The sequence below is a fragment of the Eriocheir sinensis genome, chromosome 40 (genome assembly GCF_024679095.1).
Source record: "Eriocheir sinensis breed Jianghai 21 chromosome 40, ASM2467909v1, whole genome shotgun sequence".
Classification (NCBI taxonomy): domain Eukaryota; kingdom Metazoa; phylum Arthropoda; class Malacostraca; order Decapoda; family Varunidae; genus Eriocheir; species Eriocheir sinensis.
In genome coordinates, this window is record NC_066548.1 from 8461253 (window position 1) to 8487268 (window position 26016).

At 38.9% G+C, this 26016-nt stretch overlaps 2 protein-coding genes and 1 long non-coding RNA gene across 10 annotated transcripts in view; 2 read left to right on the forward strand and 1 right to left on the reverse strand.

Moving 5' to 3' along the window:
* Positions 1-2325, forward strand: LOC127009322 (uncharacterized). 2 transcript variants are annotated; one of them, XR_007761846.1, is made up of 4 exons: positions 1-261; positions 588-756; positions 913-1005; positions 2000-2325. It is a non-coding gene; the product is annotated as an uncharacterized LOC127009322 (long non-coding RNA). The 2 variants fall into 2 exon arrangements; XR_007761845.1 differs by having other exon boundaries at positions 3-306.
* Positions 1969-26016, reverse strand: part of LOC127009321 (UBX domain-containing protein 1-B-like) — a 26338-nt gene continuing 2290 nt past the window's right edge. The window contains exons 2-9 of one of the 3 annotated variants that reach the window (XM_050882280.1): positions 25453-25574; positions 24960-25065; positions 23171-23294; positions 19492-19619; positions 18618-18843; positions 15613-15802; positions 15026-15077; positions 1969-2246 (exon numbers count right to left, since the gene is read on the reverse strand). In XM_050882280.1, coding sequence (XP_050738237.1) covers positions 15040-15077; positions 15613-15802; positions 18618-18843; positions 19492-19619; positions 23171-23294; positions 24960-25065; positions 25453-25574 — 934 coding nt within the window. In that variant the 3' untranslated portion in view covers positions 1969-2246; positions 15026-15039. Of the gene's footprint in view, positions 2250-14810; positions 15078-15612; positions 15803-18617; positions 18844-19491; positions 19620-23170; positions 23295-24959; positions 25066-25452; positions 25575-26016 lie in introns of those variants that run through there. The other 2 variants (XM_050882279.1, XM_050882278.1) reach the window with 2 other exon arrangements.
* Positions 4139-14050, forward strand: LOC127009320 (uncharacterized). 5 transcript variants are annotated; one of them, XM_050882273.1, is made up of 10 exons: positions 4139-4290; positions 4752-4900; positions 6734-6821; positions 7046-7162; positions 7610-7748; positions 8471-8547; positions 9515-9697; positions 12073-12165; positions 13155-13298; positions 13514-14050. In XM_050882273.1, exons 1-10 carry the CDS (start codon positions 4239-4241, stop codon positions 13726-13728), a joined length of 1257 nt encoding a protein of 418 aa, XP_050738230.1. In that variant the 5' UTR covers positions 4139-4238; the 3' UTR covers positions 13729-14050. The 5 variants fall into 5 exon arrangements, with proteins under 5 accessions (XP_050738230.1, XP_050738234.1, XP_050738231.1 ...); XM_050882274.1 differs by having other exon boundaries at positions 4224-4290; positions 4758-4900; XM_050882276.1 differs by having other exon boundaries at positions 4241-4330; positions 4749-4900.

A 26016-nucleotide genomic window follows, 5' to 3' on the forward strand; every position in this document is an offset into this window, starting at 1 on the left:
AGTAAGAGAGAGAGAGAGAGAGAGAGAGAGAGAGAGAGAGAGAGAGAGAGAGTGTGGGTGGCAGGAGAAGGGTGAAGGTTATGACGCAGGTGCACGTGTGTTGCTACATGTATTTGATTATTCCCTTCCTGCATGCTCGTCTAGGTCTAAAATAATTGTCCATGCAGCTGTCACTGCAGCACGGGAACACCTGTGGAGCGAGTTTTCCAGGTGTTGAGCACCCTGAACACTGCAAAGCCAGCTATAGCCTCAAGCCCGCGCGTAGGTAGTGCATATACCTACGCTTCCCGTTGCCACATCTGCACGGTTGGTCCCAGCTCTTGATATTTCAGCGATATAGCCGGCATTAAGAGATCGATCCACAGGGCTGGACTACGTGTAATGCTGCGCTATCAGAACGTGAATTGTAATACCTGCTTCCTGTGTGTTGCGCTCGTCGAATGTGATAAAACTTGTTAGAGCTTTAATTGTTTGCAGGGTTACGTCATCCAGGTAAAATTAGCCATGACGAAGGGAACAGACGCATTCGTTGTACGTATAACCTTCAATTGTTAAGGCCATTACGTAATACACGTTGATTTCTACAGGTGACCTTCACGGCGAATTGCAGCTCTACCAGTCAACGATATTTATACAGATAGACATACGAGAATAAAAAAATAAATAAAAAAAATGGGAGGCAGCGACCTGACTGTAAGCATCCTCCTGTTGGCATGCTTCCTGCTGGCCTTCACTCCACTCCCCTGTCAGGCAAGGGTCCACTATTTTCATTGGCACACTTACTCCATTCTCACGTAGAACAGCTGAAATAGCAAAATCTCTCTCTCTCTCTCTCTCTCTCTCCTGGTCAACCTAGTCTATAGCCTCTACGTTATAAAAGGGTTCTCGCTCCGTTCCCTACTGCAGGCGGAGATGGTGAGCTTCGAGGTGGCCGGGTTCAGCGTCACGCCCGAGCTGGTTGATGGAGAAAGCACCGAAGCAGCCATTCAGGGCTTCCCACTTACAGTAAGATAACCAAGAACTCTTCCTTGCTCCACCATGCACCTGTAATGCCAAGCCCCGCCCCCAACCTCTATCAGCATATGTCGATTTACTTGTATACGTAGCATTCTTATTCCATATCATATCCACATGCATTGATCCATTATCATTTATCTTTCTTGCCATATTTCATTTAGACTTGAATTAACCAGAGTGTACCTCTTTATATATATTGTGGCACTTGCTAACAATCCCCCATATCGTGGAAACAAATATGTGATGCTGACATGTACGTGCACAGGTGGTGCTGGTGAGGCCGGTGACCTGCCAAGCACAAAATGCAAGAGCCTCAGTTGCCAGTGCATGTACAGTCATATACTGTTAATTGATGATCACCCAACCTTCATGAACCCATGCATACATCTCTTTTTTATTATTTGCACTTGAATGGCTATACTTCATTTCTCTTATGGGTACTACAGTCACGAGATCATCACCAGTTTGAACCTGACGACTTATCCACAAGATAATGTTAGAATAGCAAATTTGAATACATTGTTCCACTACTGAAATTAAATCTTACATAAATTAATAGGTTATATTGTTTCACTTCATAAAGCTTGGTTTCCTATGATTTTTCTGCAGTCCTTTTTTTCAATGGCATAACATCTTTAAAATGGTCATGGTATTTAAATAGCCACACGTAATAACCCCTCGATCGTTACTTCCGGGTTTCCCCTGCCCACATTGTTAGACTCCTGATGCTCTCATCTGATGAAAAGAATGAAAGACAATCCAAGGGTAGAAAAATAATCTCACTATTAATTACATGCAAATGCCAGACATTTAAAAAATAAAAACAAATCCCATTTAACGATACTTTCGTGCATGTTCCACTCGCAAACATGTGTCGTATTGAATTCCAAACAACAGCAGTTGCTCAGATGATGAGCGGCAAGTGCGAAAGAATATTCGAAACACTTGTGCTTTCGTTTGTATTTTTATTTTTTATTTATAGAACAAGTGGCGACATCCACCTGTCATACGAGTGGTCCAAGCTGGCGTGATCCAAGGCAGCGCTTTTGACGCAGAGGTGACTGAATTTGAGACTTTAATCCCTGAAGAAGACAAATAGACGATCAGAGTAGAGAATGTTGAGCCTGCATGATGAAGACACCCAGCTGAGAATATCGCGCAAGGTCTCGATGTATCCAGTGAACCTTGGCGGCACCAGACAACTGACAGACCGCGAGGGCACGCCCACACTGCTTTCAGAAATAACAAACTGCTTGTAAACACAAATAAATGTATTATTCAAATGGAAATAAATTATGGTTGAGCCAAGCACTGAGAAATGACACACAAAAATGTTGGTAAGGAGTGTGCTTTACAATATATATAGTATATATATATATATATATATATATATATATATATATATATATATATATATATATATATATATATATATATATATATATATATATATATATATATATATATATATATATATATATATATATATATATATATATATATATATATATATATATATATACGACTTGAACTCTTTCAAGAGGGAGGTATCAGGACACCTCTCCTCCCGAAATTGACCCCTCTTTCGGCCACCTCCTTGGATTCTTTTTAGGAGCAGCGAGTAGCGGGCTACACACACACACACACACACATATATATATATATATATATATATATATATATATATATATATATATATATATATATATATATATATATATATATATATATATATATATATATTCCTGCAAGTGTTTGAACAACGAATCCAGACCTTTCGTTGCATATTTTCCAACAATAAAAGTAATCAATTAATCAACTTCATATCTATCTCTTTCCTTAATTCTCTTAAAAGACCAATATCGGAATTAACTATCATGTTTAATCTTTGGAGTCGGAGTGTTACAACACACACACACACACACACACACACACACACACACTCCGATAGCTCAGTCGGTTAAAGCGCTGCGCTGCCAGGCTTCGCGGAGTGGCAGGCAGAGGTTCGGAGGTTCGAGCTCCGCTCAGGCCGCTTTATTTTTAATTTTTTTCCCCCGCTGAGTGGGAGTGGTTATACTGTCTCCCCTTGAGCAAGGGGGATGGGGTGTGTGTTGCGTCCTGCTAGCACCCAGAGGTCGACTAATGAACCTTGCTCTAATCGATCGGGAGGGCATTTGCTGGCGATTGCGAGTCCAACTCGTGATCAGGCCCTGGTGAAACACATACACACACACACACACACACACACAATGAGGAGTTACTACTAAGAGAAGCAAGAAACACCAGCAACACAAGAGGACACAGTAAAACATTAAGAAAAGGAGGATGCTTGAGACATAAAAAATAAAGCATCCCGCAAAGAAACAAAAAGGTTTGGAACAGACTACTAGTAAGTGAGGATGTAGTATCGGCGAAGCGTGTGCACAACTTTAAGGAAAAACTGAACAAATACAAATAAGGAGACGGGACCACACGAGCGTATAAGCAGGCCCTGTAAAACTACAACTAGGTAAATACACACACACACACATTTTCAGGCGTGTCCCAAATCCAACATGGATCATGTTGAAGCAGACTCCCATCACAGTCTCACTTACTCATCTTCGATAGTTTGGAGATACGCATATATTTTAATAATAACGGAAGCAGCTCAAGGAAAAAAAGCCCGCTAAGCGCTGCTTCTGCAAAATAAGATATAAGTTGTCGTCAGAAGCAGGTCAAATTCAAATGTTATGAATACAGTGCAAATTTGGAATCGGGCATATGTGCACATAATTACTGTTTAACTGAGACCTATTAGTAACTTTTTTGTTCACGTTTGGCCCATAGCGCTGGTAGGCTAGCTTTCATGATGGTATTGGTCGGCCCCAGCCCGGTAGTAGCGCAGGCAGGTGTTTTATAGTGGAACCATTCTTGCTTGGTTCAATCTTCCCCCCCCGGAGCTCCACTTGATCCTTTTTATAAAATTTCATTGGAGTTCGGGTTGACAGGTGGAAATCAGGACAGAATGGGGTAGTCTAATGTAAAAACAAAACAAGTAACAAAAGCCAGTACGGTAGGTAGTTGTTTTCCTTTGATTAATCAACCGTGGCGATTGCTGCTGAAATAACAAGATAAAAAAATAATATAACGCTCGTATCAGGTACATTCCAACATGACAACTGATAAGACATGTCAGATTAGCTCACGTCAACTATCTTATCTACGACGACGCAAGACTCATGGGGTTAGTGTTTCAGGGTGTCAGCGCGGGGCAGCACGGAGCTAAGACAGGTGTGTATTAGCGATCGAGGGTAGCGAGCAGGCATGCATACTACAGGTAAGATACACTTTATCCTTACGTTTTTTTTTCCTTGAGGTGCCTCCTTAATTAACTGCAGGAAAATAGTGGGGTCATGTTCGCCAGCCAGTCTCATCCCGGAAGGAGCTTTTTTGAGGTCATTAGAGTAGACTGATCTATGGGGACCGCTGTGTGCATGTGCGGGTGTGAATGGGTAAAAGGTGTGTGTGTGTGTGTGTGTGTGTGTGTGTGTGTGAGAGAGAGAGAGAGAGAGAGAGAGAGAGAGAGAGAGAGAGAGAGAGAGAGAGAGAGAGAGAGAGAGAGAGAGAGAATGAAAAAAAAAATGATTAAGGTATAGGATACTGGAACCGACTTTGTCCTGCTTTATTTAAAAGGCTTTATGTTAGGCCAATTTATGTTACGTGCTAGTTCCTGCAATGGTGTGATGTTTCAGATGCAGTAATGAGTGTCGGGACGCGGCGGAGCGTGTTGCTGGCCCTGGTGCTGGGTGGCGTGCTCCTGGGGCTTGCTGCTGGCGACTACGTGCCTTTGAGCATCCTCTGCGATGACGTGGAAGCTATTTGTTCCCAGTACGGCTACGGGGTAAGGACCTGAGATACATGTCTGGTTACACCTGCCGTGTACAATTCTTTGCTTTGTCACATTATCAGCTTTACTTTGGACAGCTGATGATAAAGAAGGTAAAGTTGAGAGCATACGCTAGAGCTGCGAGTGGCGGTGGTGCTCACCTCGATCCGTCCCGTTGGCTCTTTGAGCATGTGGTGGGAGGGACCAATTAACCCAATACAGGGCCTGCGTCACATCCAGATTACCACAGTTTACGTTCCTCAGGTTTCCCCAGGTGTACACATTGGGTGAACTGTTGCCCACTGCCTGGGTCGGAATTCCGGCCCAGCCCTGCAGATTGGTAATTAGGCACGCTAACCACTGAACCGCGGACCAGAGCGATGGGCGTCCCTATAATAATTATCTAAAGCTACACACACACACACACACACACACACACACACAGAGAGAGAGAGAGAGAATCACAAAGGACACACATCCATAATGTAAAATCAATGTGTATTTGTATTTCCTTATTTGAATCTTGGAGAGAGAGAGAGAGAGAGAGAGAGAGAGAGAGAGAGAGAGAGAGAGAGAGAGAGAGAGAGAGAGAGAGAGATTCATCAAAAGGTTTGTTGCACAAAGGAAGAGATTATCTTCATCTTGAACACCTGATCAAAGTCTTTTCCATGGTGAAGTGACCAAAACTAAACTGCATATTTCAAGTGGGGTCTGACTAAAACTATTGTATGGTGGTACTATTACAGCTTTATACTTGAATGAAATTTTCTTTAATGAAGCTCAACATTCTGTTTACTTTATCTGCTGTATCAATGCTCTGCTGGGAGAATTTGAGGCTTGATCCAATTTTGACACCTGGGTCATTAACATACTGTACACTTTTGAGTTATGCACAACACACTTCATGACTGAATCTCCTATTTTTTGTTCCAACTTAAAAAACCTGGCACTCATCTTGATTAAAGTTCATCTCCCATCTATCAGACCAAGCTGAAATTTTATATAAATTTTCTTGGAGTCTTTGCCTGCTTTGATCCGAGAAGACAGAATTACCAGTTTTTCTATCATCAGCAAATTTAGTACGTAATTCAGTTATTGAGTCCAGCACCAGTCACTTATGTAAATCGAGAACAGCACTGGACTAAGAACAGATCAAGCCTTGAAAGACACCACTGATGAAAGGTGCCCCCTCAGTGGCAGCTCCATTAATCACAGCTCTTTATTGTCTGTTGCTTAGGCAAGTATGAAATGCCAGAATTTTTGTCTTCTTTATACTCCAACACGATCTCTGCGTGTAACGAAACGCACGAGAAATTAATCCAGACAAGGAAAGGTTTGCCGGCGCCGGGGATCGAACCCGCGACCAGCGTAACGGGAGAGCCACTCCTTTACCAGTCGGCCAAAGAGGTACCCCAACTGGATAAGTGGGTTATGGGAGGCTCGCCCATCAGGCAAATCGGCACTACAAATAGCAATCCATTTCTGTAATTTACCCATAATACCTATTTTCTTGGTGTTATAATGTAATTAACTGTGTGATAACTTATCAAACGCCTTTTAAAAATCCATACATTTGGTCGGCCATATTTTTCAGTTTTATGTAATAAAACCTAAACTTATATTCTTTTGTGTGTGTGGGGAGAGATGTCATGATCCACCTCGGTTGAAGGTTCTTCAGAAATACAAAAGCCTGTTCTATTGTTGCCTATAGGGCTATTTGTTTTTATTCTTGAAGTAATCTACAGTTAGTTCATTGCAGAATAAATACGTACAGTGGTATTCAGCTTTCAGTATGCTTAAAGTTTTTAAGAAAATAAGGCCAATTAAATCAAGACCATTTTCCTTCAGGACAACATCACAGAATGTGAAAGTGATGAGCGGAAATTTTTAAACCCTGAAATTTGTAACTGCGGTATCATGTGCATCAAGAACCTTAGTGAGTATGACAGCGCCATTCATTGTTACAAACCTCAGACTGAAGTGTGAATATTTGACTAACACCCTGATAACTTTGATATATGTATGTATATACATATGTTTCTAAGTATATATATATATATATATATATATATATATATATATATATATATATATATATATATATATATATATATATATATATATATATATATATATATATATATTCCCTTATGAGTACAGAGGAGGGTGATTCCTGCTACACATCATCCCTAACAAACTACCCAAGCAAGATGTGTGGGCCCGGCTTGGTGTGTATGCAGACTCCTAGCAGCCCCAACTCTGCGATGTGTGTAAGAAGTCAGTGTCATGTAGCATCAACACATTCTTTCAAATTGGAGCTTTGTATGCCAGTCACAGGTGTAGATATATCATAAAATTAATGATTGTTCAGTTGTAGAAGTAAGAAATTTTAACAATTTTGAGCCATGCAATGAAAATGGTAAAATCACTTGCAATATTGTGTAAACTATGAATAACAGGCCCTTTGGAAGCAGATGTGAGAGAATCCACCACCTACCACTGGTGACAGCCTCCACTTGAGGGCCTTAAGTGATGAAAAGGAAATAGTAGACACTTTGTCACTACTGCCAAGGCATTAGCCTTTTGATCTTTGGTGTGTAAGACACAAGGTGGTTAAAGGACCCATTTTTTTCAAATGTCCTACATACTGAAAAGAGAAAGGTACTTAGCTTCCTTTTATCATCAAATTAAAATTTGATCATCATAAGTAAAGTTTCCTTGCAGATGATGCAAAGCAGTGTTTGAATGAAACCTTGTTGTATGAGGAGGAGCAGGTGTTAGGCACACTCGGGCCTGGCCGCAATAAGCCCAGCTGTGATGAGTATGGCTTCTATTCTTCACGCCAATGTAGTCCCAGCAGCACGTGAGTTTGCATGGATATGATTGACAAAACCAGACAACTATTGTCACTGCTGAAATCATGTATTTAGCAGAGAATTTTCACATCGAATGCAATTACCTTTATAAAAAAAAGGTTAAATTAATCATCAATAATATTAAAGTTACTAGTTAAATTAGCTGGAAAAGAATTGTGGCCCTCCCTGCTGAAGTGAGGCAATTGAAACACAGAAAATGAGCTTGCAGCGACTGTATTAATTTGAATGATCATTGTTGTTTCACTTTTTTTTTGCCATGATTTTCCCTATGTATGCAGACACGTATTCTTTCTGCAGATTACGCTTCCCTTTTGCTGAATTTTCTTCCACATCCTCTCTTTACTAGCCCTCTTGTGAACACCATGCATGCAGAGGGTGAGGCAACGCCTTCATCATCGCTTGAAAGTCTCTCCACCATGCGGGGGGAGAAAAGGAGTATAGAAGCACAATCTGGTATAGAGAGAATATAAGAGGGAGAGTAATCCTTGTCTTGTAGATGCAGGGAGGGAGAGTGAGTGAGTGAAAAGTTGCCTCAAAACATCTGAGTAGTTGGTTGATGTGAGGTAAGTGATATCTCAAGATCGACCCCTGCGTCTCTTACCTCACTTCAGCAGGGAGCGCCACAATTGTGAACTAAATGTTTTATTGTGATGATGCTGTAACAGATAGACTCATGAAAAATGAATCGGCATATAATTTGCTTTTGCAGGTGTTACTGTGTCAACAAAGAGGGCAAGAGGCTCTATGGTGAAGGACTGTTTACCCAAGATGCTGAAATGAACTGTAGTGAGTATAATGGATAGTGGTGAAGAGAATGAGAAACTGAACAGTTTGTAGTGTGACAGTAAAGATAAAGGTTAAGTTGGGAGGCTTACAAAAAATGTATATATGCGCCTGAGCTCTGTGTGGATGTGGTGCACATCTTTATCACTGGTCCTTGAGCCTGTGGTTGGTGAGAACCCTTGGGCACAGGGCAAGTACAATATCCAGGTCACTATCATTTACCATCCTCAGGTTTTCCCAGCTATCCATTTACTGAGCCATCCAAAAGGGAAAATGACCAGCTGGGTAGGCTGTGTGCTAATTGCCCAGGTTGGAATTCGAACCTGGGGCTGCGGATTCGTGGCTAAGTTTGCTAACCACTAGACCATGAAGATGCAGTGTAACAGAGAATGAAGTATGTAGTTTAAGCTTTCAAAGGCATTAGTAGGCATAAAGCAGGAAAGGGTGACATAACTATAAGCCTGACAAAATGTGCCTTAAAGGTAAAGTATGGGGGCCTATGATAAAGATGAATGTGGCCTCGGTACTCTTCTCCAGCACATTGGCCCATGAACCCGTGGTGGGAAGGAACCCATTACCCTAGGAAACTGGGTCAGTGTGACATTTGAGTTACCACAATTTAATCAGGTACCCATTTACTGAGCCAGAAAAGGAGGCTGAACAGCTGGGTGGGCTGCACCCCAACTGCCAGGGCCAGGATTCAAACCTGGGGCTAAGAATTTGCAGCTAGGTGTGCTAACCACTTCGTCATGGAGGCAATTTTGGTTGACACCACTAGACTCAGCAGTGATTGCAGAACTCAAACAAAAGTCAAAACTAGTTGTGAAAAAAAAGGTGAGCATAATTGAAAAAACAACTGGGGGACAGCATGAGCCAAGCAAGAGTCATACATCAAAGCAGCCACTCTAAATAAAATTCCCCCATATCACTAATGACCTGAGATTTCAATTCGTCAAATTATCTTTTTCAGAATGTTCACGGTACTGGGAAGAAACATTGAACAAGGGTCTGAATATTGGGATGAGGTGTCTGCCAAATGGTAATTTCGACTCACTGCAGTGCCTTGGCGAAATCTGTATTTGCTACAATGACACAACTGACGCTGTCACATATGGCCCCGTCTCCATACTAATGATAGATTTCATGCCTTGCTGTGAGTACCACGTGCACATCTAGCACCCTTTAGTAAAACATATTAGACACACATAATCTTCCACTTCTGAAGCTAGACTGGCTTCCTGCTAAAACACCTGTCACCTCCAGATATTTTTTTTTTATAATTTTTTTGACCACACTAGTCAAGGAAACAAGTCAATAATTGAGGGGTTCTCCCTTATTTTCTCCTTTGGGAATTGGTACCTCAATGGCCCTCTCCCAATTGCATATCATTTTTCATTTTCACAGTGAACACACAATGCGACTGTGGGTCTTGTTGTGTGCCGCAATTCTTCAGTATCCTCTACTGGGTTAGAGATCTCCTCCAGTCTTGTGGTTTTTCTTACATTTAGGCTTTCAGTAGTTTGAGCACTCTCTCCACATCCACTTTGTCTTCCAAAACTACATTTCTAATCACTCTCTTTCTCTCCACAAAGTCAACCTTTACAGTTACTGATTGGAAACTATTTTTCATTTTGGCTTGCCATCCAGCATCTTGGTAGACCTTGCCTTCCACCATTAGCTCACTGATTCCTTCCTTTGGTTCAGTTGCCATAGACAAACTTATTAAAGTTTTATTTCTTCCTTACACTTTCAATTATGGCTCTTGCAATTTCTCTCTGCTGGTTTTCACATTCATTTCTGGCTCTAAAGTACTCTCCCTTGAATCTATTGTTACCTTTCTTTCTGTGGCGTCATCTGCCATCCAAGTATCCTAAGAAATCCCATCCTGACCTACGCATGCGTAGAACCTGATGTTTATAAACACAGTGTTGATATCGCAGTTTGTCCGGGCAAAATGGCAGCAAGACATCATGGCAGCTTTTATGGGAAAATGGCCAAATTCAAGGATGACATGGACTCCATAATTCAGATAGCCTACCATTAAATGGAGAGTATCCGAGAAACATCACCATCAATCAGAAGAGAGCATACGTTATCTCATTTATCACATTTACTGACATACAAGGGGTGTAGGTTATCTCATTTACTGACATACAAGGGGTGTAGGTTACCACATTTACTGACATACAAGGGGTGTAAGTTATCTCATTTATCACATTTACTGACATACAAGGGGTGTAGGTTATCTCATTTATCACATTTACTGACATACAAGGGGTGTAGGTTATCTCATTTATCACATTTACTGACATACAAGGGGTGTAGGTTATCTCATTTATCACATTTACTGACATACAAGGGGTGTAGGTTATCTCATTTATCACATTTACTGACATACAAGGGGTGTAAGTTATCTCATTTATCACATTTACTGACATACAAGGGGTGTAGGTTATCTCATTTATCACATTTACTGACATACAAGGGGTGTAGGTTACCTCGTTTATCACACTTACCGACATACAAGGGGTGTAGGATATTTCATTTATCAAATTTACTGACATACAAGGGGTGCAGGAAGAAACTTTCATATTTCAAGCAATTTTCAAATTCAAAACATACGTCATCATTTACTTTTAAAAAGATAAAAAATAAACTTAGGTGGGACGTATCACGATAGGCAGTCGACAAAAGACACGGTACGGTGTCACAATCATCCACCCTCTGTCTGAAAACAAAGCCCGCGCATGCGCAGATCGGGTGGGATGTCTTAGGATATCCGGAAGTCTCATGATGCCACACTTTCCCCATTTCATTCCTTTTCATTTTTGCTGTTTCACACTTCTTTAGAACTTTCTTTTTTCTAGTACTTGGCATATTTTTCCATTCTACTTAAAAAAATCTCAATCCCGTAATGTTTGCTTACCCAAAGTTGTATTATGCCATTCTCGTTTCTCATGTTATGGCGTTGCTACCCCTTCTATTGTTTGGAAATCGATCAGTACATGATCACTCTTTTCTATGGGATACATAGTTTAGGGATTAATGTTTGTTGTTTTGGTTAGCAATAAGTCTAGTCTTGCTGTGGTGTCTGTACCTCTGACTCGAGCCTCTTCTTTGACCCAAATGATCATGATTTTGTTCATTGCTATGTTTGACAGTGTGTTGTCCCATGAGTCTTCGTTTCCTCCAGTGTCCCACTCCTCCCAGCACACCTCTTTACAATTAAAGTTGCCCACCAAGATTGATGTTGCTTTTCCCAATCACTTTTATAGGTGCCTAGTCATGTCTAACAGCATCTCCTGGTACATATCCTCATTCCATGTCCTAACAGTGCCTCTGTAAACAGGCCCTCAGCCATCCATACTCCCTTCTGGGCTGAGAGTGCCAGAGCAGGGGAAGTTGGAAATTCTTCTGTCATGGCAATCCCTTTAAGGCAAGCTCCCTTGAGGGAACAGAGCATTGGTGATACATGTAGATAGAATAAATACTCTATACTTGATACAAGCATGTGATATTCTTTTGCAGACAACTCAAAAATTCACACACTGTCCTACATCAACCCATGCCACCGTGCCCAGGAGGTGTGGGACAACCAAGGCAGCGGCATCATCGTAGCAGGTGCACTTTCTATTTCTAGTTATCAACAAACTTAAACTAAACAACCTGTTGTTCCTTTCAGTCTATGCATTTCTAGTATGAAAATTTGTCTTCATCATTTGGTTACTTTTAATCATAAGATCAGTTACTTTCTAAACATTTTTTGGCACTTCTTCAGATCATGGATGTTTTTTGTTACAAAAAATATCTCTAGTATTTTCCAGATTTCAATATAGTATGATACATGACTTTTGTAAAGGGATGAAGAGAAACTAAAAGCTATCAAGGAAAGCACAATCTGATTCAGCGGTAACTAAAGCAATACTGAATGTGATGCAACAACAGGGTAGAGAGAAAGTCTTGTAGAATTCTTGAAAACATATACATACAGGGATGGAACACTGAATATTACTTCATACAGATACTAGAAAAGTTCTGATTAAAAACTCAAACATGGCAATACTGTTTCTCCTAAACTGTTTGTGATATGCTCAGAAGGATTATTCAAAAGCTTCACTGGAAGAATAAGATTAAATTGGAAATTAATACCTAAATAATCTTCCATTTGCAGATGACTTCATTTACATCTATTGCATATAAAAAATGTCACTGGTATTTTTGCAAGGTTCATAAAACAAATGATGCTACAAATCCTGTTCCATAAACTTTTTTGATCAGATTAAATACATCAGATAAAATAAATGCTGAAAATATAATTTTTTACACAATTTTAGAGACAGACCTTGAAAAGAAAAGAAATAATCAAGTACAGATGCAGATACATGTTTCTTTGGTTCAATCAAAACTTGATAGTATTTCTTGATATATTTAAGGTTTTAGAGCCCTCATATGAAATAAAAAACATCCTTTCTCTACCTTCAAAGTCTGTCAGATTTCCTATTTATGTGTCTTACCACATTTTGTTTCAGTTAATTATATCATTCTAAGTGTGGTGAGCAAAGGTTTTGGCCAAAAGCTTCAAAGTACAAATCTTTACAATTCTTTCACAGAGGCATCAAGGCCAGTGTGCTCTCCTGATGGGTACTTTGCACCAGTCCAGTATCTCCGTGGCATGGCATACTGTGCTGACAAGAATGGGAATCGCATTGAAGATTATGAACTTCCCATCCATGAGGCAGGAAGCATGACTTGCAGTAAGTTCAACTGAATTAAAGTTAAAGTTTTTACCCAAATAACATTGTATGAGCCTGGATACACACTTCATTCCACACCATAAAGCATAACCTTTTGAATTATCATGGAAAACTTTTACTTTTTGAAAGTTATTTAGGCTGTATCATCTTTATTACAATTACAAACTTTACCAGTGACACTTTATGAAGATATACTACTGCTTGAAAATTTTCAGACTGTCCAAGAAGACGACAGCTAATGGAAGAAAATGGATATGGGGCAAGCAAGCCCAGGTGCTGTTCAGATGGTGAGTACTTCCCCTGGCAGACAAGAGGCCCTCACTCCTACTGCGTAGATGAGAACGGCAATCAGTATGGGACCACTGTCACCATCACTAATATGCATGATCTTGAATGTTACTCAGATCAGCCTTGTCAAACAAGTACATGAACTATGGCAAAATTATAATAATCATACTGCTGTAAGAGAGATCATACTCCCATGACTAGCGTTATTCCTGAACTCTCCAGGTTGTGATTGATTCAGTATTGTATAGCTCCTTAGATCTGCAGTTATTCTATAAGCAGCCTGCCATCTAGGTTGAATTCAATACTTTATGGTGCTACTAATTATTTTGCAAATGAGCAGATGTCAATAAGAGGTGTTCCTTCAAAATATTCTACTGTATTGGTGACTTAATTACATTCTAAAATACAGACCACTGTATCATATAGGATTATGCACTGTGCTGATAATAAAAATAAGTTACGTATATAGTTATGATGGTTCTGCCTACAAGTGTGTGTGTGTGTATATATATATATATATATATATATATATATATATATATATATATATATATATATATATATATATATATATATATATATATATATATATATATATATATATATATATATACACGACACCCCAGTTATTCGACAGGGTTATGATCCGAAGAAAATGGTCAAACTATAGTTTTATCAAATAATGAACCTTTTTTACATTGAAATACATGTAAATAGTAGGGGGAGGTTAGGTTGCACTAAATTACTAACTTATCGCAGCTAAATTATCTGTTCTTCTGATACAAGGCATGCCGAATAAAAGGTTTGTTTTTTACTATGACTGTCATGCATCATTCATTTACTTTAAATCACCTCCAGATGACCACTACATCATTTACCATGGTTTGCATCCGACAGTTATCTTTCAATGATGTGTGTGTGTGTATGTATTCACCTAGTTGTCATATACAAGAAGTGACAAATAAGTCAAATAAGTTTCCTTTAGTTTAAATAAGGGAGGCACTGAGACAGCAGTAGCAAACATCTCCACTGCAGTTTGTGCCAATAATGGCTCATATGTATTCACCTATGGCATGTGGCTTATACTGATGTGAAACTTGTGACGCACCTTTCTTTACTTTCCTCTAATTTCTATTTACCTGAGCAAGGTACCAGGAGGGTAAAATATCTGGGCTGTGTATGACTCATTTGTTATCTTGCAAATGCTTAATGAACAGGTAAGAAGATAATATAAAAGATTTTTTATTTCCAATTATTTTATGACAAATTACTTAATCAAGGGTAGTATTATTTCATACAAAAAATACCATTATGAAAAAAGACACCATTTATGATCTTATAAAAGGATAATATAAGCTGACATCACTCATATAAGTACAATGATTCTGATGCCAATACAAAGAAAAAAAAAAAAAAAAAAAAAAGTCTTATAAACTTACCAGTAATGCTTTCCCTATTTTGCTACTATCAACACAGCAGATGGTACAAGACCTGCAAATACAAAATAATGTTAAAAGAGTCTACTTCATTAAGAAGAAAATGAGGAATATAAATTCATTTCAGCATTTTCCACTTTGCTTGTCAATCATAAAAAAACATGGACCTGAAGACCATAAGGTAAGCAGCAGCTACATCTAGTCAGTGCTAGGATAGGTACACACTAAAACTGCTGACATAACTGGTCACAATAAATGGAGACAAATATTAGGCTGGAGGCTTAATATCCTCCAGTGAAATGGAGAGATAGGGTGCAGGAGTATGTTAGAGAAAGGGGGGAAAGGTCTTTGAGAAACTTTGAGCAGGGAGTGTAGGAGAGAGAAAGTTGGAAACTCTTCTGCCATGGCCATCCCCTGGTGGGAGCTCCTAGGAGCAGGCGTCGATGAAATGATGATGCTTAATATATCTATCTCCTCTGTTATCATCCTTAAAATATTTGATATCCTAAAATAAGATGAAATAACCTTACTACTGCTAACTCATAAATTCTGGATAAATTTTGCAAGAAAGTAAAGGTATTAGTACATACCTAAGACTTCCAATGGCTTGTCCATATCTTCATCACTGAATATCTTGCGAGGAAAGGTTGTGGAGAGATTAAATGGGGTATCGGGCGGTGCACCATCTGGCCGATTGAGACTGACCCAAAGACGCACAGCAGAGAGCGGCTCCTTTGCCTTGAACTCTTGGACTAAAGGTGTTCCACTTGGGAAGCGTATCTGAAAAAAGGTCATAATAAGGTAAACTTTACAGATAATATTTACTGTAGATTCACAGCTTACACAAAGTAAAAAAATAAAGCATGTTAGAAATATTCCAAAAATTCCACATGTATATGGTACTGTATAAATCTGCAGTGTACCCCATGGGATGGGGTCTGGTTAAGTTTAGTTAAGTTTAGGGAATCTTCATACATATAATAGCCAGCACCTAATGGTATAAATCGACAAAGAATGACCTCACTTTGATGTATAGAAAGTCTCATTAGAAAGGAAGCAGAGATGAATTTTCTGAGTCAAGATCAATAGTAACTGTTTGGGGTTTTGTTAGGTTAGGTTAAGTTTAGTTTAGGGTATCTTCAAACACATGATAGCCAGTACCTTATGGTATAAATCAACAAGGAATAACCTCATTTTGTTGCATAGAAAGTTTCAATGGTAAGGAAACATATGAATTTTCTGTCAAGACCTATGTAACTGTTTGGGGTTTTATTAAGTTTAGGGTATCTTCAAACACATGACTGCCAGCACCTTATGGTATAAATCAACAAAGAATGACCTCACGTTGTTGTATAGAAAGTCTCATTAGTAAGAAAGCATAGATGAATTTTCTGAGTCACATATAGTAACCGATTAGGGTTTTGTTAGGTTAAGTTTAGGGTATCTACAAACACATGATAGCCAGCAACTTATGGTATAAATTAACAAAGAATTAAATCCCTCTGTTGTATGTATAGAGTCTCATTAGTAAGGCAGCTTATATGAATTTTCTGAGTCAAGACCTATAGTAGCTGTTTGGGGTTTTGTTAGGTTAGGTTTAGTTTAGGGTATCTTCAAACACATGATAGCCAGCACCTTATGGTATAAATCAACAAAGAGTGACCTCACTTTGTTGTATAGAAAATCTCATTGGTAAGGGAGCATATATGTATTTTCTGAGTCAAGACCTATAGTAACTGTTTGGGGTATTGTTGAGTCAGGTTAAGTTAAGTTTAGGGTATCTTGATAGCCAGGGTAGGCAGTGGCTGAGTGGTTAGCGTGCAGGCAACGCATTCATGACGCAATGAACAACGTCGGTTTGAATCCCCACACTAACACCTCGGATTTTTCAGTCACCGCCGAGTGGCCTAAGACTATCCACATTCTGTCCTGCAGACCACCCATCGACCCGGACTCTGGAAGAAACCGTCCAGTGAATCAAGAATGAGTTCCGGGGGGCAGCATGAGTCAAGCATAAATGGCGCCACTATAAAAAAAAATTGCCTGCGCCGTGACGGGCTTGGCCCCTGAAGAAAGCCTACCGGTGCTACAGGCTTAGATGGAGAGAGAGAGAGAGAGAGAGAGAGAGAGAGAGAGAGAGAGAGAGAGAGAGAAAAGAAGAAAAAAAAAGCCCCTTATCAACAAAGAATGACCTCACTTTTTTGTATAGAAAGTTTCATTAGTAAGAAAGCAGAGATGAATTTTATGAGTCGAGACCTGTAATAACTGCTTGGGGTTTTGCTAGGTTAGGTTAAATTTTGGGTATCATCAAAAACATGATAGCCAACACCTTATGGTAGAAATCAACAAAGAATGACCTCACTTTGTTGTATAGAAAGTCTCATTAGTAAGGCAGCTTGTTTGAATTTTCTGATTCAAGACCTACAGTAAATGTTTGGGGTTTTGTTAAGTTAGGTTAAGTTCAGTTTAGGGTATCTTTAGACACATGATAGCCAGCACCTTATGGTATAAATCAACAAAGAATGACCTCACTTCATTGTATAGAGTCTCATTAGTAGGGAAGCATATATGAATTTTCTGAGTCAAAACATATCGTAACTGTCTGGGGTTTTGTTAGGTTAGGTTAAGTTTACGATATCTTCAAACACATGATTGCCAGCACCTTATGGTATAAATGAACAAAGAATGACCTCACTTTTTTGTATAGAAAGTCTCATCAGTAAGGAAACATATATGAATTTTTTGAGTTGAAGCCTAAAGTAACTGTTTGGAGTTTTGTTAGGTTAGGTTAAGTTTAGGGTATCTTCAAACAACTATGTGTATAAATCAACAAAGAATAAAGTCACTTTGTTGTATAGAAAATCTCGTTAGTAAGGAAGACCTATAGAGTTTGTTTTGGTTTAATTAGGTTAAGTTTAGGGTAACTTAGAACACATGATAGCCAGCACCTAATGCAAAGAATGACCTCACTTTGTTGTATAGGAAGTCTCATTAGTGGTGGTGATAAATGGCTAGGACCCATAATTATGCTGCCAAGTGACTGGGTGCCAGGGGGAGGATTTTGATATCGTACAGTATGACATCGGTGATGATCAGCTTCCAATCTTTGCCCCAAACTGGAGAGTCTAATCATGAAATATTTGGAGGTTGTCATGAATCACAGATTGGCAAAGTGAGATATTACAAAACTTGTGCACCACTGTATACCAGTTAGCAGACGCAGCTGCAGTGTTGTTTTATTGTATCTGGTAGCGAGCATGTGGATTATGCACTTTGCATCAACGTTTATTCATCATTAGTAGTATTTCAGTGAATCGCATCCAGCAACGACTTTAAAACATACATTAACCAAATGTCAACTGTAATTCACAGAATGCCCGATAGTCAGTGTCGATGAAAATATAACCTTATATCCGCTAAGGAGTTCGAATCCAGAAACAAAAACAATGAAATGAAGAGGGGAACTTCTCCAATATTAATAATAATAAAAACATTATACTGTTAAATTATTTCTTTTCTTTACATGAACACAATGCGGGGAATGCCCAGACCCTCTGTGTAGGTGGAAGAAATAGCAATTTCCCAAGACAAATACCTGAAGTCTAGTTTGAGAGTAATCCTTCTTGGGTGCAGGCTGAGCAGCGGCTGCTGGCTGAGGCTTGGGTTCTGAAGCTGCTGCTGCCTGACTCCCTCCCTCCTTTTCCTTCCTTGCTTGCCTGTCCCTTTCAATCTGTTCCTTAACTCTCTGCCGAGCCATTTTGTCTTCAAGCTTCTCCCGCTTGCGCTCCTCCGCCAAACGTTTCATTTCCTGTTCTTGCATTCTAAAATACACAAATAATATCCCTACTAAAATCAGTTAATATAATTAATGTATTTATGAGTTAGACAACAAAGGAGAGGGCCCCCAGACCCAACCTTACTTTCCTTCAATATAAAAGCCACATCCCTTGCATATACTAGAAGTCACCGTTTAGGGTATACACTGAAATAAGCAGACTTGTAAATCACCAGACCACTATGTAATCATGAACAAAAATTTATTACAAAAACAGCAACTTTTCATACATTAAAATTTAAATACAAAATCTACCTCAGTTTTGACTGTATACAAAGTACGGTTGAAGGACCCATCTCTGTGTTGTCAATTTTTCAGATGCCATTCTCCTACTGAGTATATCCTCCATGGTAGATGTTATGATGTAAAAGCCTCCATTTGCTTCTCCATGCACCCAGTCTTTGCTAATTACGTTTTTTTCTGTTTTAATTTTTCCACTATCCAAAGGGTCTCTGCCATTAGGTGCCTAACAACCTTTTTAAGAGATTTATCTGCATTCCTCACAATCTACACTAAAAAAGCTCCTAACAGAACATGAATCCCAACCTTTACAGCAACTTAGTGGGGTGGCAATGAAAGTGTCACCAGCTAATTTCATGAGTAGCAGAAATACATTCTTGAAAGAAATACTTACACTCGTTTCCTCTCAGCTATCTCCTGACCCATCTGAATACGCTTCTTCTCTCGTTCCAGTGCTTCTTTTGCTTCTTTTTCCTCTCTTTCTAGTCTCCTTTGCTTGATCTTCTCCTCCAAATTCTTTTTCTGTAAAACTTTATGATTACTTTTGCATCATTCCCTCTTCACACATATTTATGGAGGGATGTGGAGATTAAGTCATAAAGCAGAGTCAACAGAGGTTATACAAAGAGGGAAAGACTTTTCATTTGTAAAGCTATAAATGTAAATCTTTGGCAAATACTTTTTTTTCGGCTCCTCAGAATGTTTTGCCTATAATTATTATTGTTATATTGAAATTTTAAGAACTTGAATGTTTTACAAAATTTGGAATAAGGTTTTTTGAGAAAACTTTTTTTTTCTTCGGAAAAACATCATGATTCCATGAAACACTCCTATATTTTCAGTAATATTCCTTTGACTGCTGGTCCACAAAATATTTATATCCATTGCTACAATTAGTCCATATACATTTGGATTATGTATCATCATTTTCATGAAAAAAAAAGAAAAAAAAAATTATACCTCAGAATTTTTATTCGCCTCGTTACAGAGAGAAAAAAATATATAAAATCATGACTAATAGAGATATCATAAATGTTTTGCAGACAAAACATTTGTCTTTCCCTTAGCTTTCATCTGATACCATCACTTTTATCATAGGGTAGAAACTAAGGGAGGAGTGTTTCTTCAAACACCAAAAACTTGCGTTTTGAGAAAACAGCCGTTTTCTCAGACACCGCCCAACGGGGGGAGCAGCACACAAGTAAGAGCTCTCATCAAGGGATGGTGCCATATCAGGGGCAGTGATATATTTTGAGAGAAACATCACAAAAATGAAGCAAACAAAAGCCTATATAGTGTGTAATGGTATAAATTTATTATAAAAAAGCTGTAAAACAGAAAACTGGGGTATGAAGAGGAAGGACTACTTAGATACCCTTCTTTAAGGTATACTTTTTTTTTACAGGGAAAATTTCATCATAGACACCTGAAACTTTCACAGAGTATGGAGAAATGATTGAAGGGTCTTTGGTAATTTTTTTTCTCAAAAAGTGATATCTTAAAAGTTTTTTTAATTTTACAGGTGGATGGTCCCCTTAACCCTTAAAGTGCGGGTGTTGACAATAGTTGACAGCTGGTGCCTGGGCTCAAACCGCTGGTGTCAACAATAGTCGACAAGGCATTTTTTGACTTAGCGCGCCGTCAAATTTAATTTGTTTGTGCTGAAGTAAAGCATGTCATTTGCTTTCGAACAATACCCAACCATGCTCCCTTAACTAATACAGGTAACTCTTGATTTACGCGAGTTTGGTTTACGTGTTTTTGAAATAATGCAGGGTCCAAAATCCAAATAAATGTTTAATTTACACATTTTTTCACTTATACGTGATATTTTATGGAGTGGCCACCAGATGTCTCACACAACTGGACTCACACGGCACCATGGCCACACAGCTGAGCTCAGTTCTTCCCGCGCACCACTTGAACAACAATACAGTACCCACGCTGCCATGCTACTCAACAATAACAACACCCTTGCTGGTGTGGAGTGGCCACCAGATGTCTCACGCAACTGGATTCACACGGCGCCGCGGCCACACATCTGAGCTCAGTTCTTCCCGCGCGCCACTTGAACAATAATACAGTATCCACGCTGCCACGCTACTCAACAATAGGGGTGGGCACTGGGAAGGTACCGGTACCAGTACCGGTACTAACTATACCAGCTATACGGTACGGTACTGGCACCAGACTGCTCGGTACCAGTACCAATACTAGCCAGTCGCTCATGGTGTCCCTCATTTCTTCCTCACACGAGTGAGGCTGAGACGGAGTGCCTGAGTGGATATTTCGGTGATATGGATATTCTCTCTCTCTCCACTGAATGAAGTGAATATTTATTTTTCGATAGAAACCTACCTCTTGTTTGGTTTACATTGTTTTTGATTTACGCGACCTCTTCAAGGACACAATACTCGCGTAAATCGAGAGTTACCTGTAATTGATCAGTGTATGCCTTGTGTTAGCTTTGAGAAGATGTCCGTTAGACATTCCACCTCTTCTCACCTTCCAGTGAATTTCATCCACACGATGCGGGCCCTCTAACCTCAGCACCCATCAAGGGCATCAGGAAGGCCCATAAGTTAATTTTTGGGGGGTATGTTTCACATAAACTGTATAAAAGTTATGCTTTTTATTACTAAATCATAGACGGGAAGTCCACTAGGGATGGAAAACTGTCAATAATTATGTTTTCAGTGATTCTACTTCAATATTCCATACTCGCTCTAGCAATGGTTATATAGTCTTCATATTAACATCAAATGACAGTTAAGGGTATGTACTTTACAATGATACTTCATTCAGTCACGTGAGGTAAGTAGAAGTGAAGATATAAAAGGTTGAAGTGAGGTATGTTTTTGCCTGAATATGCCAGCGAGGGAAGACAGGCACGGCAAAACAAGCCCGCGCTTTAACCCCTTCACTACAGTCGGGCTAAAACAGTGCCCCGCACCATATCCAAGATCGCCGCGCGCACCAAATTTCAAATGTCGCTATTGAATATAGCAAGTTTTCTGCCATAAACTCAACATAATCATCATGTATTATATATGAAAACATGCAGAATTAAATGGTACACATAAAGAAACTCACTACGGCTGGGCCAAAACAGTGCCCTGCGCTGTATCCAGGATCACCACATGCACCAAATTTCAAATGTTGCCATTGAATATAACAAATTTTCAGCCATAAACTCAACATAATCATCATTCATATGAAAACATGAAGAATTAAATGGTGCACATAAAGAAACATAAATTAATTGATAATTTTGAGATGTAAGCATATATATAGAGATAAAATAACTTGTATATTAGCTAAAGCGAGGAAGGACGCAGTATGCACGTCCTCAGATATGGTAAGGGGCATGCAAGGACGCAGTATACGCGTCCTCGTGTTGAAGGGGTTAAGGGTCAATAATAAGTTTTGATTTGTACATGGAAGTGTATGTGAATAAAAACACAGATGAGAGGGAATGATACTGTACAGTGATATTTCTCAATCCACATGTAATTAGTGTCAACAATGCTAGTAACTTTCCTAATAGCTGGCTCAGTTACTAAGCAAAACTGCACAGGATTGCATGGACTAGGTTAGTGCATCTCTGAACAGCAAAACTGACAGTTCTGTTACACCTGTTGTGTGTTGTTGTGCCGAGCTTTGGGTTGTGCACTCACAATGGGAGCGCTATTTTGTGAAATGTGAGCTTTGGTCACAATCCAACTTATTCACCAAATGCAATGAAAATATAAAAAAAATGAGAGAAAAGTGAGTACTGTATATAAATACAGATGTTGACAAACTATATATATTAAAGACTATAACAATGTACACCTACAATGAATATCAATTTCAATTCATCTAGGGATTAGTACATATATTCTGGCCATATGTGTACATGCTGAAAAAAATGGTTGCTCATATATGTCGAGAGGAAATGTGGGAAGGAAGCTATGAATCATTTAAAGCATGGATCCCATAAACAATTGAGAATGTAGAATTCTATTATCAATATATCTGCCACAGCATTTCAGACGTTTCTTAAAAAAAGAAAAAAAAGTTATCTCTCAAACCTTTTGGAGTTTTTCTTCTTCTGTCAAAGGTTTCTTTTCTTCAGTTGATTCAGAGAAGCTGGTATGACCTGATTTTACTGCATGAAACTCTACCTCTTCTGATGATTTGAAGAGTTTACCACAACTGGAAAAAAGAAAAATAATCTGTTTAGGATTCTTAGAGTTCAACTTCCTAAAAAATCAAAGACTGTCATATGGTGGTTGTGGCCTCACCCTAATCCTAGTGTCCTAATCTTTATTTACTTTCTTGTGACTCATCCACAGCATTTCATGTTTAGAAGAAGAATGGGGTCATATTATAGAGGACTATATGGGACGTTTGCTTGCCATGGCGCTTGTACAATCTACTCAAAGAATAGGACATAAGCTTGCCAAGGTGCAGGCATGATTTACTTAAAAAACTAGGACATTAAACACAATAAACATAATGCTTGAACCACACAGACTGACTGATTGGGATATTGGAGTATTCAATCATGGAGCAGCAACTACTAAGGTCATATGGGGCTCAATAAGCAGTTTATAAGGACTGGTTACAAGAGGAACAAAATTAAAGATGCCTAATAGTATAATTCCTAATATTTGATCAGTAATAATAGGGCTGCAGTAAACCTTAAAATTAAGCCTAAGATGATGGAAACATATCTCCTGCAGGTACCCAATGACATCCTGTCCTGGGAAGAGCCTTCTCCCCAGCACCAGGGAAGGAGACTCACACCCAATTCCACCCCAACATAGGGAGGCAGAAAAAAAAAACCACTGCACTGTGGCCAACGTTTGACTTAGGAAACTCCGGTAGCAAAAATGTTCATATGTAATAGCAACACGTGTCTTGTGGTGGAATAAAAGTATTGAAAATACTTGAATAACATGGCATTAGTACTGTAAGTGATGGGAAATTACATTATGGATGAAATGTTATGAAATTCTTTGCTGAACAGTACCCTGGTCATGCTGAACAGTACCCTGGTCATGCTGAACAGTACCCTGGTCATGCTGAACAATGCCCTAGTCATCCATCTTGATACCTCATCTAGTAGACAAGGTTTAGAGTAAAGGTACATAAACCAAATTTGAACAGCCTTGGAGCAAGTTTTTCTTTTCTTGATCTTTATTTAGTAGTATAATAAATGAATGTGCACTCCTTCAATTAAGGCATTCATAACAATGGAAGGTAAAATTCAGAGTTATTTAATATCTTACCTTTAAATAATGATTTCTGAGTTATAGATATCTCATTACTTTCAAAATCATGCTGACTAACTGAAGGTAACAAACTGGGAATTCATTTGTGATTTTCTTTCTACATTGGCTTTCTTCTAGTTCATGCCTGTTTCTAGTTTCTGACTGCTCTTTCCTTGCCTTCAACTACATGTTTACTTGACCCAATAAATCCAAAGCATGAAGTTATACTTCCACTTACTCGGGCCATGTTCTTTATTACTAGACCTATCACAACACATTCCTTACCTATCATATGGAATGGCTCAGTACATAACCTGCACTGGAAAAAATTACACCATATATCCATTTTCTCGAACTTGAGGAAAGTAGACCCTTTTTATAGCTTGCCGAATAGTAGTTACATAAAAAAGCTTAGGAAATTTCCTTATGAAATGGGAAATCTAAAGTAACGGAAACACCACCAATGAAATGGGTATGTATATATTTAGTATTACCTGTGATTTCATTGTAAACCATATAACATTGCAAGTGAGAAATATGAGAGAAAATTCTAACAGCTGAATCATAAGATCAAAACGAGTAATGGAAATTGAGTGATACATACTCATCACATTTAATAGACTTTGCCTCCTCCTGAGACTTCTCTTCACATGATTCTTCAGCAGGTGCAGCATCGCCAGTCCCACTTGCCTCTCCACCTGATGCTGTGCCTAATAAAGCATACCATGTGAATCACCAATTACAACTTATGGGAAGTTAGACAGGTAGATAGATAGATAGATAAATAGATGGAGATTGAGAGAGAGAGAATTATGATTGAAGGGAATCTGCTTAGGGACATACTTAAAAAATATTTTTGAATGATGGGTGGTTAACACCATGGATGCCAAACCTGTGGGCAAGGTGAGCAGACTGTATTCTATGCTATGGTGCAGGGGCTGAGGTTGTGGACCTGAAGATGCCACAAACTATTTTGCCTTAACAACTAATCAGAAAGGTCACCATTTTTTGGCTCCTTATGCTCTTTTTGTGAGAAACTGGAGTTACTGATGATGATGATAATGAACATGTTTAAATAGTAAAAGCAAGTGACTAACCAACAGCTCCTTCAAGTTTCTTCTCTGCAGGGGGGTCATTAATGCCTGGGTCATCAGCATGAGCCAGCAGCCATTCCATGGCCTGCTCCACCCCTCCTCCAGTCACACTCAAAGCCTTCTTTCTGAAACAGTATGGTGTTTATGACTAAATCTATAAAACAAGAGACAGTTTATGAGGATTACTTACCTACAAAAGAAGTTTATACATGGTCTCATATCTCTCTCTCTCTCTCTCTCTCTCTATATATATATATACTTATTGACCATACCAGAAGCCAATACCCTACTTACTAAATGCGAATAGGTTATTATCAAAGGTACAACATCTCGCTATCCTTAGCGGAAAGAGTTTTAGCAGCGATAGGTTACCAACCATTAGGCTTAATTGGAGTTATGTTAGTTTATAAATAGTTCTTAGGTAATAAGGCAATAATTACTATCTGTTAGATTGCATTAATGGTATAAACAGCCTAACAAGATCAATTTGTTTGCTGAACTTATTTACTGCATAGCAAATAGCCTTGGTAAATCTGGATCTGGATGATAATATGCAGGGCACCTTTC